Source organism: Sander vitreus, chromosome 6, assembly GCF_031162955.1.
Source record: "Sander vitreus isolate 19-12246 chromosome 6, sanVit1, whole genome shotgun sequence".
Lineage (NCBI taxonomy): Eukaryota > Metazoa > Chordata > Actinopteri > Perciformes > Percidae > Sander > Sander vitreus.
In genome coordinates, this window is record NC_135860.1 from 33,704,583 (window position 1) to 33,723,312 (window position 18,730).

The following is an 18,730-nucleotide window of genomic DNA, read 5'->3' on the forward strand; positions in this document are numbered from 1 at the left end:
AATGCCACTTATTGGTGTAGCAAAGTTGCTCCTCCACCTGTTTAAAGTTGGTCAATGTGTTGGTGATAATAGGGCCATAGGCTAGCATACACTTTTTTGGACACACACCTGCAAAGGCGAAGTCTTGCAGTCTTAGACTTCCAGTGAGGTTTTGCTCGATTTCTCTCCATGGGACTGTAGATGAGGGGTCTATCCACACTCCCGTAGCTGAAAGGCTCTACGGTACACTTTAAGTATACTAATATATATATAAATATACTGCTGGATTACGGCATCAAGTTTCTTCCAGAAATTTATTGGTGGGGGTAAGGGGATCATTGTACTTAAGAAGTTCACACGAGGAACTATGTTCATTTTAACAACAGCAATCCTGGACCGTATCGATGCCGGCAGCGCAGACCAATTAGTCAGATCTTTTGAACACTACTTAATATAGTTTCATAGTTGTCCTGAAACAACTCGCTGTAGCGATGCGTGGATGGTGATGCCCAAATATGTAATATTGTATCACTAGTGGCTGATGTCACCTGTTTGTTGTTCAACAGGAGCAGATTAGATTTATTCCAGTTGATTTTATAGCCGGAGATTAAGCCAAATTCGGTCTTAAGGATTTTTGGAACAGAGTCCTCAAGGTCAGCAAAATATCATCTGCAAATAACGATATTGAGTTGTTATTGAATTTAATCTGGACATTACATATTTTGTTTTGCCTTATGGCTTGGGCTAACGGTTCAAGAGAGATTGCAAATAGCATGGGAGATAGCAGGCATCCCTGTCTCGAGCCCCGCGCGATGGAGAATGGCTGAGAATGCAGGCCATTGGTTGAGACTATGGCCGTGGGATTTGCATACAAAGTACGTAACATGTCAATAAATCTGGCTCCCAAACCAAGCTTCTCCATTTCTTGCCACAAGTAGTTCCATTCTAGGCGGTCAAAAGCCCAGTCCAGTGATAAAACTGCTGCCATTGTTGGGAGGTTTTTGGCTTCTTCTATTACATGGAGTAATCTGCGTATATTGTCTGCAGCTTGACGCTTTGGTATGAACCCTGATTGGTCATGGTGGACTAGCTTCTCGATGAACCGTTCTAGGCGTAGTGCCAAGACTTTGGAATAAAGCTTAATATCAGTCCCAATGAGACTGATGGGCCTGTAATGTAAACACTCCGTAGGATCTTTTAAGATCTATCTTTTCGTAGGACCGAAATTTCGTAGGACCGAAATTAGTGCAGTGTTGGTTTGTTGATGAAAGGTGCCCCTCTCTATGGCTGAGGTTAAAGTTTGTAAAATGATAGGTCCTAGTGTGTCAAAGAACTGTAGTAAGAGTTCCGATGGAATTCCGTCCAACCCCGGTGTTTTCCCTTTCTTAGCTGTTTTTAATGCTGATTTGAGTTCCTCTAACGTAATAGGTTGACCCAGTTCTTCTGCCTTCTCTGGGTCAAGAAGAGGCAGGTTTAGCTCTTTTAGGAACTTTTGGCACTGCGTCGGATCTGGATTGTATGAGGATTAATCAGCTTTGAATAAAAGGATTGGAAAGTGGCAGTGATCTCTTCAGGATTCGTTGAGATACCTCGGTCCGGGCGGATGCTATTGATAGCAGCTCTGGACTCGCTCTGTGTTAATTTCAGAGCTAGCAATTTGCTTGGTTTACAACCGTTAAAGTAGTAATTTTGCCTCACTCTGTGCATTATGAATTCAGCTCTCCTTTTTAACAAGTCATTTAGCTCTGCTCGATTTGTGACTAAAAGAGTATGCGTAGATTTAGAAAAACAAGTCTTAAGAGATTGCTCTAACAATTTACAACGTTCTTCCAACTCTGCAATCCTTGCCTCTCTCTTTTTCTTCAAATTTGCTGCAAAGGAAGATGTTAAATCTCTAATAAATCCTTTAGTGGCTTGCCAAATGTACGCCGGGTCCGAAACTGAGCCAGTATTGATTGATATGAACTCCGCTAGTTTGGCTCCAAATTCTGTATTAAAAGCTGTGTTTTGGAGAAGGGAGTTATTGAATTGCCACCTTCTAGATTTTTCTCCTAACATATCACAATGGAATGTGGTTATCAGTGCATTGTGGTCAGACAGGATTGCTGGTTCCATTGCTATTGTGTGGAACATTGCCTTAAGTACACTGGAGCACAAAAAATAATCAATGCGGGAGTGGGTGAGGTGACGTGTGGAAAAAAAGGTGTAATCCTCGCTAGTAGGATTGTGCATTCTCCATATATCTGTAAGATCATGGGATTCCACAACTGCATTAAACATGTCCGATATGTGTTTTGGGGCTTTTGTGTGGTTGACCCCTGATCTATCCAGATTTAAGTCTAGTACCGCATTCATGTCTCCCCCTATAATTAATGAATATTCATTGAGAGAAAGCAATTCATTGGTTAGGCGTGGGAAAAAGCTTTCATCATATGTAGCCGGTGCATATACTGAGACAAAGGCTATTTTCCTACTCCTTATCGCAGTACATATATATGATATCCTGCCTGAGTCTTTACTACTTTTGTCTATGGTGAGTGTGCATCTCCGTGACAGCAAAACAATGAGGCCCTTGGTTCTAGTGTCATCACTAGATGCAGCAGCAACTTTGAAATTCTTGAATAAGCGCCACGTCTATGTTCTTCCTTCTTAAATAGTCCAGGAATTTAGCTCGTTTGATCGGCCCGTTTAGCCCCCTGATGTTAACAGAAAGGATTGAAAGTTCAGCCATCTTCAAAATGTACACATATATATGTCTCGAGTACCCTACCGGAATTCACTGATAAATTTGTAACAAAGAGTGAGCAGTTAGATCTAAGCACAGTGTGGTGAAAACACAAAACATAAAATAAATCCCCTAGCCCTCCGAGACCGCAGACCCCCTTCCCTCTCTGTAGGATACATGGCCGCATCAAACGCAGCTCGCACAAAAACTCAGCTCAAAACTGCCCCTCCTGTCTAAAGTCACAGGTTAAAACTAAGTCCCAACCATCTATTAAGTTCTGAAATAAACTGTGTAGGAGTAATAGACATAGGTTATAAAATGCAGTCAAATCAAATGCTCCTTTTAACTCGGCTCCCAAGCTCATGATCCGGATGTTATTTCTTCTCGATCTATCTTCCAGTTCAGCCAACTTCAGCTCAAATTTCCTCTGGTCATCAATACAGGCTTTCACCGTGTTTCTTATTGTCTGCTGTCCTTCTGCACCTCGTCTAGTCGCTGTATTAAATCTCTTACTGTAGTTCCCTGCCTCTCCAGCTCTGTCCTGATGTGTTGAAGCGAGGTGTCAATTTCTGCTAACGCCTCCTTCACTGCGATGCGGACCGCTGATTGAAGCCCGCTTTGTTGCCTTTCCAGAACCCTGGCCATGGCCTCCTCCATACGTATGTCCGCGTTAGCGCTTCTGCTTTTTCGCTCCTGCAGGCATTCCACAAAGTTACCGTGGTAACAAATGAAAGGATGGACGTTGAATTAAAAAAGAATAGACCTGGTAAACAATGATATTGCGGAGATGGTGCGAAGAGCCTCAGCCTTGAGCAGCCATGCGAGTAGTCAGTCACGTGATCTCTCTCTGCTATGTTAATTTTAATGGGATGGTCATTCTATTTCTATGATCAAATTCCAAATGTTACATGATTCATACTGAATTTAGCATGTGAAACATTAGAAGGGAGTATATTTAATCCATGCACACATTCAACAGAAGCAGAAGGACTATACCAGTGTATTTTAGTTATTTTTAATTTGTCTTTCCACAGATGACGCATCAAGCAAATATTCTTACCAGGCTCTAAGAGAAACCGACAGAATTCGAGAAGACCAACAATTACACCACTGCACGGCAATCTCATTGAACCACTTTGGCAATAACTGTCTGTAAGCCCTGGACAAACTCACAAGATCATTGTCTGAAAAAAACACCTACAGAAGAAAATGTGTAAACAGCCACAGAGAGACAGATGCAACCACATCGCTATATAATATGACTAAACTGTGCTGAAACCACCAACCAGTACGCCATCTTGGCTAACTATGAACGCTACCACAGCAAATCAGTCGGACTGCCTTGAGGTGAAGGTCCCAGTTTCTCTCTTCTTCATTATCGGTGTGGTAAGCCTGGCAGAGAACCTGCTGGTTGTGGTGGCCGTCATACGAAACAGGAACCTCCACTCACCCATGTACTGCTTCATCTGCAGCCTGGCAGCCTTTAACACCATTGCCAGCCTCACCAAAACCTGGGAGAACCTGATGATTGTGTTTGCCAATGTGGGACAGCTGGAGAAGAAAGGTTTCTCTGAGAAGAACCTGGACGATGTGATGGACTCCCTGCTGTGTATGTCATTTATGGGCTCCATTTTCAGTTTCCTGGCTATTGCTGTTGACCGGTATGTATGTATGTATAGCTTGGATTCGCACACACAAATGTTTTAAGTGCTCATATTATGCTCATTTTCAGGTTCATAATTGTATTTAGAGGTTGTACCAGAATAGGTTTGTGTGGTTTAATTTTCAGAAAACACTATATATTTGTTACACTTCTGTACCATCTTTGTTGGGAGTCGCACATGCGCATTAAGTACTGCTAGCTTGTCAGTTGCAGAGTATGAGGAAGTGCCATGCTAGCAGCTAGACGAGCATTATAACGTGTGTTACAAAGTGATGCACGTTTGTCACGGAAGTAAAGGCTGGACTACAATTGAGCTGTTTGGAGCAGTTTGTGAACAGTGTTTTCTCTGGAAGATGGTAAGTTCCTTTGGGGTGGACTTTGGGCTTTTTCACATTGTAAACCTATAATGTGCACAAAAAGATATATAACACAATAAAGGAAAGGGGAAAAGACAAAAAGCACAATATGAGCACTTTAGATTAATGTTTTACATAATTTGTATACCACATATTTGACAGTATGAGGGTTGAATTGGAATCTGTGATAATATTAATGTGTTCCATCCCAGCCCACTAAACCGTTTTAATTCAAATTTAAAAATGGCTTCAGCGACTATAAAGGAAACCAGAACCATGGCGGGCATACTGTAGGCAGTAAAACAAAGTTGATGTTATGTGTTAACATCCTAGGCTCCTCCAGGCACATGTCTAAGTGTCCTTTAGCAAGACACTGAACCCCAAGTTGCTCCCCGGATGCTGTATGTGGCTGTCCACTGCTCCCTAATGCTTAGAATGGGTTAAATGTTTCTATGTGATGGATAATAAAGTTTCTGCTAGTTCTTCTCAAACCTTTAGAAACTGTTTAGATGTATGTGTTAACATCACATTATACTGTCATTAAAGGGATATTTCACCGTTGGAAAGATGAATATATCTTTAAATTGGGTCACTTATGTAGTAGAAATGTTAAAAAAAATTAGAAATTGGTGGCTTCTAGGCCGAGAAAATCCAGAAAATGTGTTTTTTGCTCATGTGGATGAAAGACATCAAATCCCAGAATGCACTTGCTTCGCTGCTTTAGCGTCTACTCCCAAGCCATGCCTACCGTTTACAGACAGAAAGACAGTGAGACAGTCAACTCAACTCAAGTGTGTTTTATTGTCATTTCAACCATATACACGAAACGTTTCACCATGGCTCAAGTGGTTACACAATAAAAATATATAAAAACAACATTATATAAAAACGACATACGAAACAGGCTACATTTAGTGCACACACATTATATGCTCTGTAAAGTTAAGCTAACACATAGCTACTAGCATTAGCGCTTGGTGGGCTGTAAACACTGAGTATAAACACAGCCGTAAATTTGCATGGAATGTAGAATGGTCGGCATTTAACAGTCACAAACTCCACCAGCAGTTAGCAGTTAGTTGGATACAAGCACCCCATTTCTGCACCAGGCAGTCCGTGTTAACACAGCCCACCTCGACTAGTCTTACCCAGCGACAGAGCAGCAGGCCTGGTAGGTGGATAGTCCGGTACACTGTTGTTCAGCAATGTTTCCACAACAACAAAAACACAGCAGTCTCTGAACTCACGTTGGGAGTTTCGCTGAAGTTGGATGTAGTCCAGTTTGTTGTCTAATGAGCGGACACTTGCAAGCAGGATTGATGGAACAGGTGGCCGGCTAGCGTTAGCTTTCCACCGGCACACTTGTTCAACGTTCCCCGCTGATGATGTCTCTTTACTGGCCAGAGGCATTGAGCAACACCAGTGGTCTCCATAGCAGGCGGACGAAGCTTGCGTAGTGTGTTGAGTATTCTGTATGTAATAAAGTGTCCTGCATATTCTTCGATCTGTACCAATGTATCCTGGTGGTACACGTGTGCGGTAGTTTAATGCACATAATTGTTGTTCTAAAATTTCCTTCAGGATGAATAAATCTATCTATCTAAAAGTTTTCTGCTGAGAAGCCAGTAGCGAAGATTCAAGATGGCTGATGCTCGTTTTGCTTCGGAAATCTTCGGAGAAAGACGACAGTCCAACCCCCTATGGGCGGGTTCAAAACATGTGGAAGTAGCTCCTACTACTGGCTGTAGTCCATTGCCAATTTTCCAGACCCACAATGCAGAGATCTCTCGTCTCAGGGGGACATGAGGGAGGGAAGCACGGTCATTCAAAAATACTACCGTGTTTCTGCTGATACAAAGCTTAATGCTAAATCGGTGAAGTATCCCTTTAAGTGGTTGGTTTTTACATTGGTTGTCATGAGAACATTATAATTGTGAATATTTTGATTTTTTTGATTTTACCATCAAATGCTTTTATAACGGAGTCATGAATAATTCCCTTGACCTCAAGTAAAGTGGAACCATTTGGACTTGGTGATTAAGATGTCATAAAACTTATAAGACCAGTTTGACAACAGTGAATGCAGTACAAAAATGATTTAATGAGTTTTGGATGGATATTGTTAGCTTTAGTTAGCTGCCCTTAGCTAGTTAGCTTGGTTAGCTGTACAGCTGTCCAATTAGCCGACTCAGCCCCAGGGTGCAAAAAGCCAAACCCGGAAAGAAAACAATCTCGGTAGTGTACAGTAAAACTGGCCTCTTCCGTCTTGGAGGAAGTGTTTGGTCCCATCCAGTCGTGTTCACTAAGAGCTTCGTTAATGGTTAATGGCGAACAAATTTGCGTTTATGGTAATAATCTGCGTAATCTCACTAACTCATGCCTAAACCTAACCAATCTACCTTTATTGTTTGCTTTGGCTCTGGAGCCACTTGCAGAGACCTGCATAAGCATACTAAGACCCAGAAGCCTCATGACCTTTTCAATAGTTCAACAACACCGTATGTAAACATTCTGGTGCCGTCGGGGCTGAACAACTGGATCCAAAAATCCCCACTAACAGATGGTGAAGTTGCAAATATCTTAAAAAAATTTAGACCTAGGGATCACAAATTGCTGTACCACATTCTCAAAGGGTTTCAATATGCCACATACAGATCTCCCAGTGTAACAACTCCCTTTTCCAACCAATCCCTGCAAAAAAGGGGAGATACATAACATAACACATAACTTAACTTTGGATTTCGCCAAATACTTGATGAAGTATTTAGATATAGATCCAATTCAAACTTTGGTCGAAACAACTTTTAAGCGAGAGATTACTAGATGTGTTTTTGCCTCACCATACAGTTTGACAGACAGGCTTTGAATGGGCGATAATTAGGCAGGAACAGATTGCTCAATACAATACCAGGGTGGGGCTCTCTCAGGAGGAAGTGACCAGTGGGCCAGATGCTTTAAGTTAAAGCATAGTGGTAATACAACATCTTTGGTAGAGCCAAACCTCCTCTATCAATCGGTCTATGTAATTTATTAAAATGTAACTAGTTTTTTTTTTAATCATTCAATATAAATGTCTTTGTTATCCTGTCAAACAATTTTAAATATGTCAAGGGAACCTCCAGTTTAGGAACACAAACCATTTTTATAACATTGACGACCTATTCAGAGATTGAGAGTCACCCACAATAGATTTTATTTAATAATGGATCCAAATGAACTTTAACTAGTTCTTTTAACGTGGGAGGGAATAAGATACCCAGATATACGACACCTTGCTTGGGCCACTGAAATGCATCTGATTGGAATGCTGTTACAGGGTACTGATTTGTTAAAGGTATTGCTTCTGACTTGGACCAGTTTACCGTATAACCTGAAAATTTTGAGAGTCAATTATCCCGATTAGACAGGGTATTGATTTGCTAGGCTCGGACACAAAAAGTTATATATCATTCCAGCCCGGTCTCACGGCAGTTCGTGTAAATGTCAAGTTATTTTTAATCTATTGATACGTGTTCACGGGGACGTTTATGTCCCGTTATTGTCGCGCGTCCCCAGCAGCCATCTCCCAGCGTGTGAGGCACCCCGTCCCGTTATTGTCGCTCGTCCCCAGAGGCCGTCCCCCGTGGCCGTCTCCCGGCGTGTGAGGCGTGTGTTTGACTTTACTTTCTAATTCTAGCTGCTTTAGCACTATTCCTCTTAAGAAATTCAGCGTGTTATATAATGCACCCCCTGATCACAGTCTTTAAGGCCTCTCATGCCACCCCTGAAGACCGAGGACCAATTGATCGTCATGGGCGGAGCCCCGGTGCACCAGCAAAATAGCCTCGGGAAGGAGCTTGTTTTGGTGGAACATGTGTACGTTCAAAAGTTGTTTTAGTCGTGCAACAGAAAACTCAGATTCGACAGATAGTCTAACTGTCTTATTTACCCTGCAGAAATCTGAGGAGCAGTTAACCATAGTTAGTTTAAAACTTAGCTATGAGCTTAGCTTTTGTAAAAAATTGCGATAAAAGTTGCGATGTCTTTTGTATGTTTGTTGCAATGAAGTTGCGAGAGACAGTAAAAGTTGCAATTTTTTTTTATTTTTTTTTATAGTTCTTTAAAAATAAAAAGGAAACTCGTTTTGGTGAGAATAAAATTACTCTGGGCTGAGATTTCCTATGTAACCTTACCAAAAAGGCTCAGGATGCTGCAAATGTTGGTATAATATGAAAATGGCTGGTGGATTTAAGACAAAAAATAATAATTTATTGAATGAATCAAATCTGAACATATGTGGCTTGTTGATCTTTACATTGTTAGTTGCACCTGGCCTGGGACACACATTCATACGGTTTGATAAAGTAACTTATTGGACTTTAACTTCATCATTGTAACGATGTATCATCGTTATTGTACTTACAATAACGAGCGTAGCTGTTCTCAATTTAGGTCATCGTGTTGTCTCATCTCCGTTTTTTCCTGCATCCACCGTGTGTTTGTGTGTGTGTGTGTGTGTTTGTGTGTGTGCGCGTGTCAGTCGCGGGCAAGAGTGTATGGCAGCCTATGGCTCGCGCTATGTCTTCGTACTTTGGTGTTTTGGATGTTTTTGAACTAAGCAGTACGGCAATCATGCTAATGAATACAATAATTTTTTCAGCAGATGTCTTAGTTACAACATGATGGAGCAAGCAAAGCAGTTTTGTGTTTATAGCCTATGTGGGGGCGGGATTTATTCCGTTTGATAAATCCCACAGTCTAAATTGGCTGGGTGACTAACAGGGAGGGACTAGAAATCCTGTCTGGTTTTTTTTGGTGTCGTATTGTTTTAAATGTTTTATGATTTCAGGAAGTTGGAGGTTAACCAATATTTTATATTAATCCTATTTTTTTTGTCAAATTTCATATCCATAAATGCAGCTTTTGAAATTATAGAAGAAGAAAAAAAGATTTAGCCTATAATAAAATATTGGTTATAACCTCCTCTTATCTAAATTTAATAAGCGAATAAGGGGAAAGTCACACATTCTATAGCAGAGGTGAGAGTGGTTTGGACATTAAAAAAAAAACTGTTTTGTGCACTGTCGAAAAAAAAGATTTATGATCATCTGCATTAGGTGCATATATATTCAGCCCAGTCTCATGGCAGTTTGTGAAATGGTCACGTTATTGAATCTATTGATTTGTGTACTGAACATGTTAATATCATTATTTTCGTGTGGTGAGCACAAATTTTAAAGTAATGTATTTCAATGGGAAGCATATTTTGTGATCACAGAACGATTACGGTAGCGAGTAGTATTGATAAGGCGAAAATCCGCGCAGGGACGTTGGTCAGGGTGGTGGATGGGTCAAACAACACAGGACTTTCACCCCAGAGACCGGGGATCGCGCCCTGCGTGTTGCAGTTCCTTTCTGTCCCGTCCCTTTTTTGTCAGCGTCTCCTGCGTGTGGCTGTTCCTTTCCCCATTCTTCTTTTCCTAACCACAACTGTCCCATTGTTGTGGCCGGCGTGTGGCGTTTCATTTCCCCGTTGTTGCGTGCCACAGAGACCACGGATCGTGAAAATCGTGACCTGTACACAAATCAATAAATCAAAATAACGTGACCATTTCACGAACTGGCGTGAGACCGGGTTGATATATTAGCCAGAATTAGTTCTTGCCAGAACTGTATACTTTATTTTAGCCAGTACGATAATAACTCTTTTGAGCCATTGCAGCGCATGCTTGGGTTAGGTTTGGGTTGCTGCAAATTTGAAAAACCGTAAACATGTAATAATTAAGGCTGTCAAACGATTACATTATCTTAATCGCGATTAATCGTTGAATTTCTATAGTTAATCGCATCGCATGTTTTATCACATGATTACAATTCTATTATTTTGCATTTCAGAACTGTTTTTAAGTACATATTAGCAATGGAAAGCAATTCTTACCAGTGTATCTTGATTGGGAATCAAATGAATGCAAAGAAAATGACTTTACAAACTGAAGATTTGTATTTGTTTATTATATATTTAATCTAGTCACACATTTGAATCTAGAGTCAATATTAGGGTTAGGTATTGTTTGGTTTGAATACCGGTGCTAAAGCGGTACTTTTAAAACGGTACAGGTGCCTTAACGGTGCCTGAACTGATACTTTTTAAGAAAGTAAAAAAAAAGAAGGGTACTAAACAGTTGGCAACATTAAAGAATGGCTTGTTTATTGCTAAGGCCATATCGTCAAAATTAAATGTTTAATAATAATGTAATCACTATAACAATAACTTATTTTACTAGTAAATAGCTGTTGAATGACAAAAACAACCACCAGATGGGAAAAAGACATTTAACAACAACTTTGAATGCACCACGAGACAGTAAATTACCAGTTTCATTGAACGCACCGTCTATGTTTTTCTGACAACAGCAGCTGCAGATTGTTACATCCCGGTGTCAGAATACTGTACAGTGAAATACAGACAAACTTTACACTGTTTAGCGTTAGCTGTCAGCATTTTAACCGTGTTTAATCCAGCTACTAGCTAGCGGTAGGCTAACGTTAGCTGCTGTTGAGTATAGTGTTAACTAGCGTCACGTGCAGCAATGTTTCTGTTGCCTGTAACGTCTGTTTCATAGCATCAGAGAGAAGCGCAGGCATATCAGTGGCACCAGAATGAGGCACCGAAATCCGTGTTGCTATTCCTGCAGCAGCAGGATGTGTTACGAGGAACTACGGCAAAATAGTAGCCTGTTAGGCACAACGCAAAGCCGAGTGAAGTGAAATTAAATTAATAAATGGTGGCATGCGATTAATACGATTAAAAAAAAATAATTAAAGCATTATGCTCGGCCCTTAATCGCATCACAATTAACGTGTTAATGCTGACAGCCCTAGTAATAATAATATATATATTTTTAAACATGGTTAATATTATATGTGTGGGTCTATATAACGTACATACCGTATATCTGGCAGGATTTCTCCTATGGTTATTTCACTGATTTTACTTAGCTGTGTTGTAATTGTGTAACATAAAATGTTACACAATTACATTGTGCTAGTTGGATATCATTACATCTGAATACATCTGTGAAATCATTTCAACAACAACATAGACCTGAGGAAAACTGCAGAGTCAGGTGTCAATTATCTGTAGGTTTTAGTCATTAATCCTTCAAACTGTCATGTAATTTGGGTCTGGTTAAACACTGGTGTTGTCCTTAAATGTCAGTACCACTAACAACACGTTGCCTGGCCATGACATGTAGGCTACAGCGCAAGTTTGTTTACTTTTTCTCTTGTTCTCTACTGCTGTCAATCAAACAAGGCCTTTTTTTAACAATAAAATATATCAACAATACATTTAAAAAACACTCCTCACCATTTTGACTACAAAATGGGATGACTAGATGTAATTTCAGTTGGACTTTAATAAAAAGTATATATTAGTGTAGCTTTAAAGCATCCAAGTGTAACTCAACACTAAAGGATTAACTAAGCTGATGATGAAATGATTTGTTTTCACTTCCAGTTACATCACCATTTTCCATGCTCTTCGATACCATAACATCATGACAATGCAGCACACAAAGGCCATCTTGGGTGTCATCTGGATATCATGTGGGGTGTCAGCCGTGCTCATGGTGAGGTTCTTCGACTCCAAGTTAATCATGATCTGCTTTGTTGTTTTCTTTGTTGTCTCCTTGGCAATTATCTGCTTCCTCTACATCTACATGTTCATGCTGGCACGCATCCATGCCAGGAAGATCGCTGCTCTGTCCACCAGTGGTGGAGGGAAGTGCCGGCGTCAGCGGTGGAGGGGCAGCAGCATGAGAGGGTCCCTGACTCTCACCATCCTGTTTGGGGTATTTGTGATGTGTTGGACACCGTTTTTCCTCCACCTCATCATCATCATGGTGTGCCCCATGAACCCGTACTGTGAGTGTTACCGTTCGCTGTTCCAACTGCACGTGGTGCTGCTGATGAGCCACGCCCTCATCGACCCAGCCATCTATGCCTTCCGCAGCGCTGAGCTCAGGCACACCTTCAGGAAGATGCTGCATTGGTCAGACTGGAACTGGTGCTCATAGCAAAAATCAATTTGTACCCTTTTTATCCACAAAGAGTGCACAGTTGCCTGCGGAGCCTCCCTGGGGTCAGCTGATAAAAAAAAACGAAACCGTGCGCACAGATTCATAATCCGTGCTCTCGGTTTAATAAACCGTGCGCGCAGATTCATAATCCGTGCTCTCGGTTTTATAAAATGTACGCACAGATTCATAATCCGTGCTCTTGGTTTTATAAACTGTATGCACAGATTCATAATCCGTGCTCTCGGTTTTATAAACTGTACGCACAGATTCATAATCTGTGCTCTCGGTTTTATAAATGTAAGCAAAATTAGAAAGATATTCACAGATTCAAACTTCTGGGATCAATTCTCTATAGCGAAATGTTATTAAATCACAAACGACGCATCTTTCCTAACATAGTAAGGTTAACAACAAGCTACAAACTAATTTTCATCAAAACGAGCCGTCCTCCGACCTGGAGAAATAACATTATTGGTCTCTATGAGCAGCCGGCGGTGAGACGGCAGTGAGACGAGTGTTTAGGGACCATCTACAAACTACAACACCGACACAAAACTATCTATTAATTTAATGATTAAATAAGGTAGTGTCTCCAAACTTATCTCAATTATAACTTATCTCCTTGTAGTTGTACTACAGCACTTACTTTTAAAAAAGAAGTTTGGAGACACTACCTTATTTAATAATTAAATTAATAGATATTTTTGTGTCGGTGTTGTAGTTTGTAGTCAAACAAAGTCTGACTGACCGCCGTCTCACCGCCGGCTGCTCATAGAGACCAATAATGTTATTTCTCCAGGTCGGAGGACGGCTCGTTTTGATGAAAATGAGTTTGTAGCTCGTTGTTATAGAGAATCGATCCCAGAAGTTCGAATCTGTCATTATCTTTCTAATTTTGCTTACATTTATAAAACCAAGAGCACAGATTATGAATCTGTGCATACAGTTTATAAAACAGAGAGCACGGATTATGAATCTGTGTGTACAGTTTATAAAACCGAGAGCACAGATTATGAATCTGCCAATGAACAGTTGTGGGTGGTCAAGAACATCGTGTAGCAGAAAGTTTACAATAAATCCCATTTTCCCACATGGTATTTGAAGACAGCTAAATCAAGGCTACTGCCACCAGTGCATTTGTTTTCTTTGTGATTAAATGAGCACACTGTTCATCTGTGTGTTGGCATGCACCTCTGATTGTTTCTGTGTTTTTTTGTTTTGTTTTCTTTTACATTAGATAACTACCGTCATGCTTAAGACATGAATGTGGTTTTTAAATCTTGTATAAAATGACAGATCTGCAACACATTCACATGGAATGCATATTTCCCAGAACCTGTTTTAGGACTACATTTTTTTTTGCACCTTGTGATTTCCATCATTCACAGGACCACAGTGTACCACAGTTACTGATGCAAACAATATTATGAAAACAGCTCACCATTTTACCTTTTGCTTTTATTCAGACATACATACATTAAATAAATAATTTTAAGTAACAGCAATGACATTGGTCGTTTCAACTGAAACTCACATTCATATTTTTGCATGCCATACCATTCTATTAACTAAAATGAAATATGTTTTCACTGCTGTTAATATGGTCTCACTGTACATAATTGTAGGACTGAATATGCAATTAGCATGTGGGCTTCACCTCTGTCCAGTGTCACATCAAATTCTATGTTTTCGCTGCTGTTACTGTGGGAGCAAAAACTGAGTACTTCATAATCAACAATAACAATGAATAATTTGGCATAATTCCACAGATATGTCATGTTGGAGGTGAATGGAGTAAGCAAAATGGAACTAATACTGTTTTTCTTCAATACATAAACCTATAGGGAAAAGAATATCATTGGGTTAAAAGCATATACTTTTCTTTTGATCTCACAATTAAGCACTTAACAATAAACATAAATGGAAGGTAGAAAAAGCAATTACTACACAAAACAGAAAAAAAACATCCTTTTAATACTGTTGAAAAGCAGTTTCAGCAGATAGTTGCATTTTGTGAAGCTAAGAAGCTTGAAAGAAGAAATCGGGGGGTAGGTGCCATTAACACACACTTACAGAGAGTGCTGTGAAGCTAGTTGTACATCATTTTTACATTTCAAGTGTAAACATCTTTACCTAGTTTAATAGAGACCATAGGCAGGGATGCGGCATGACTAGATCATCAGGAAGCACATTGACAGAATAGAGCAGCAATACATATGTATTATGTAGATATAAGGCACAGACAGGAGAGTGAATTTAAATCATAGCAGAAACGGCTGTGCAGATTTGAAGAAGCTGCTTATTAAAGGGATACTTCACTGATTTAGCATTAAGCTTTGTATCAGTAGAAACACAGTAGTATTTTTGAATGACCGTGCTTCCCTCCCTCATGTCCCCCTGAGATGAGAGATCTCTGTATTGTGGGTCTGGAAACATTTATACCGATGACGCAAAAATCGTCATTTTACGTCATCGGTATACATTTTTCCAGAGGCATAGGACTACAGCCAGTACTTCCGCATAGCCCATAGGGGGTTGGACTCCGGGCTTTTTCCGGAGATTGCCGAGGTAAAAACGAGTGTCAGCCATCTTGAATCATCGCTTAGCTTCTCAGCAGAAACAGATTTATTCATCCCAAAGGAAATTTTAACAATTATGTGCATTCAAACTACCGCACCCGTGTACCAACGGGATACATTGGTACAGAGCAGAGAATAATGTAGGACACTTTATTACAGACGGAATACTCGACACAGCTTCGCCCGCCTGCTATGGAGACCAGCGGTGTTGCTCGATGCCTCTGACCAGTAAAGGGACATCATCGGCGGGAGACGTTGAACGAGTTTGCGGGTGGAAAACTAACGTTAGCCGGCCACCTGTTCCATCAATCCTGCTTGCAAGTGTCCGCTCATTAGACAACAAACTGGACTACATCCAACTTCAACGAAACTCCCAACGCAAGTTCAGAGACTGCTGAGTTTTTGTTGTTGTGGAAACAATTGCTGTATCGGACTATCCACCTAGCTACCAGGCCGGCTGCTCTGTCGCCGGGTAAGACTAGCTACTGGAGGTGAGCTGTGTTAACACGGACTGCCTGGTGCAGAAATGGGGGTGCTTGTATCCAACTAACTGCTAACTGCTGGTGGAGTTTGTGACTGTTAAATGCCAACCATTCTACATTACACGCAAATTTGTATACTCTGTGATACAGCCCACCAAGCGCTAATGCTAGTAGCTAGCTATGTGTTAGCTGAACTTTACGGAGCATATCATGTGTGTGCACTAAATGTAGCCTGTTTCGTTTGTCGATTTTATATAATGTTGTTTTCATATATTTTAATTGTGTAATCAATTGAGCCACGGTGAAACGTTGTTTCATGTATATGGTTAAAATGACAATAAAACACACTAAAGTTGAGTTGACTGTCTCACTGTCTGTTTGTAACGGCAGGCGTGGCTTGGGAGTAGCAGCGAAGCAAGTGCATTCTGGGATTTGGTGTCTTTCATCCACATGTGCCAAAAACACATTTTCTGGCTTTTCTCGGTCTAGAAGCCACCAATTTCTAAAAAAAAATTCACATTTCTACTACATAAGTGACCCAATTTAAAGATATATTCATCTTTCCAACGGTGAAATATCCCTTTAACGTTCACACAAATGCAGCAGCAGGGGGAGGCAGGGCATACTGCAGTGGCCAAAATTGTCTGTTGACAGCTGATGCCATCCAAAAGTTTAGCTGCAGGCTACTCTTCCCAACTTACAGATGACAAACAAGGTAACACCCCTCTGAGGCCATAGACAGTCATGTGTGGTTTCTTGGGTTGTTAGAAATGTAAACACATAATTATGAAAATTATCTGCTCAACAGTGAATCATAAAAATTGATGTAGTTTAAGTAAATATTGGTATTAAAACCTCTGACAGACTGTGAGCTTGTTGTGTTGCGCCTCTTTTCATCTTTTTCATTTAACACAATACTTGTTTGTTTAGAGCGCTTATATACATGTTTTTGACAGTGTGTTCACATAGACGATGGCTGCAATGCGATTGCCATGTTTACAAGTCCTCTGTACTAAAAAACAAAGTAATTTGTTGTTGTCTTCCAAAATCAGATCTAAGAGTTTTGTTTTTATCTGCCAGATTAATTGATTTTTAATTAATTAATTAGATTATTTGCCAGATTCCTCTGTGCTGACATGAGAGGAGGTGAAGTTTTTAGCCACAGCCAATGCTGACTCAGGTGACATCACATGAGGCAACTTACTATTAGGTCCCCCTCAAAACCTTCCCTAATTGTGTTGTCTTAATTCCCCCAACATTCATTCATCCACGTAGCATTCATTTTTAATCACTTTTTTGAAGCAACACTGGCCATTATGGTCACACCAACACACACAGTAGGGGTTGCACAGACTAGTTAACTTGTCGGCTTTACTGCTCCACAATGACGTTTTGAGCTTGATGTTGACTAGTCACCGATCACATGGTTTTGTCAATAACAACATGTGTCAGGGAAAGCAACAGGTGAGGAGGTTGGTGGGTCAGTGCAGCAAACTAGCAGCGGTGCATCAACGGTGTAGAAATATTTCACTAAAAATGAGGACTGTACCACTGTCACATTCACTGTTGAGAATTTAATTGTGGTGGTGGGTGGTACAGGATGTGACATTATATTATATTAGACTAACGCTATCTAAAGTTAATTCTTGTTCATTTAGTTATTGATCATTGTTCATTTTTTTAAGTGTTTTAATCTTTGTTTTGGGGATCGTAATAACGTTAAACAAGCTGTTTTGTAGCCTACTATGTTACAGGTTTGTGTTGTCACACATTAAGATCTCATCTGAATGGATGTTTTTTTATTAGATTAGATTAGATAATACTTTATTCATCCCACAATGGGGAAATTCACTTGTTACAGCAGCAGTTTTTCCACAATAAAAACAAACCAAGAAACAACCAAACAAACAAACAACAGGCAAACAACAGACAATGTGCAAAAAGTACTGAATGAATGTAAAGTGGCATTATATAAAAAGTATTGTAAAGTAAAGTAAAGTGAGGTGGCCATAGTACGAAAAATATTGTAATGTAAGTAAGTAATTGACGTGAAATTAGATTGAATAATATGTAATTAAATAAAATAGCAAAATAATTAACCATAATATAAATGATATTGAAGTGTGACCATAATATAAATAATATTGTAAAAGTAAGTACTCGGAAAGGAAAAATATAAATACAGATAATAACAATAAAGATATACATAGAGCCATGGTGAGTGGTACCCAGGAATTTGTAGCTCTCCACTACCTCAATGTCCGATCCCTGGATGCTCACCGGTGTGATCATCTCCTTCGTCTTGCTGGTGTTAAGCTGAAGCTGGTTGAGCTCACACCAGCTGACAAAGTCCCTGATAACCATCTTGTATTCCAGATCGTTTCTCTCAGAAACACATCCAACGGAGAACTTCTGGATGTGGCAGTGGGTGGTGTTGTGAGTGAAGTCTGAGGTGTAGAGGGTGAAAAGGAATGGGGAGAGCACCGTACCCTGAGGGGCACCTGTGCTGCAGAGCACCATGTCAGACACACATTGATATGTGTGTCTGACATGGTGCTTGGTGAGATTGAGTCCATTCCAGTCCATTGTCCATGCAGCCAGGTGTTGGTCCACTCAACACTCTCCATCTTCACTCTGAGCAGTGAAGGCTGGATGGTGTTAAAAGCACTGGAGAAGTCGAAAAACATGACTCTCACAGTGTAGCAGCGATCTGTGCAGAAGGTAGATCACTGCGTCGTCCACCCCAATCCCAGGCTGGTAAGCAAACTGCAGAGGGGTCCAGCCCCACCAGGGGTCACAAGTGTCGCAGGATGATCCTCTCCATGGTCTTCATCAGGTGAGAACTAAATGCAACAGGCCTGAAGTGGTTTTGGCTCCTTGGGGCGT

At 40.5% G+C, this 18,730-nt stretch overlaps 1 protein-coding gene across 1 annotated transcript; it reads left to right on the forward strand.

The window, feature by feature from the left end:
- Nucleotides 1-3,792: 3,792 nt before the first annotated feature.
- mc2r (melanocortin 2 receptor) lies at nt 3,793-12,847 on the forward strand. The gene is made up of 2 exons (XM_078251956.1): nt 3,793-4,365; nt 12,222-12,847. The coding sequence occupies exons 1-2, from the start codon at nt 4,013-4,015 to the stop codon at nt 12,778-12,780; spliced, it is 912 nt and encodes a 303-aa protein (XP_078108082.1). The 5' UTR covers nt 3,793-4,012; the 3' UTR covers nt 12,781-12,847.
- Nucleotides 12,848-18,730: the final 5,883 nt, after the last annotated feature.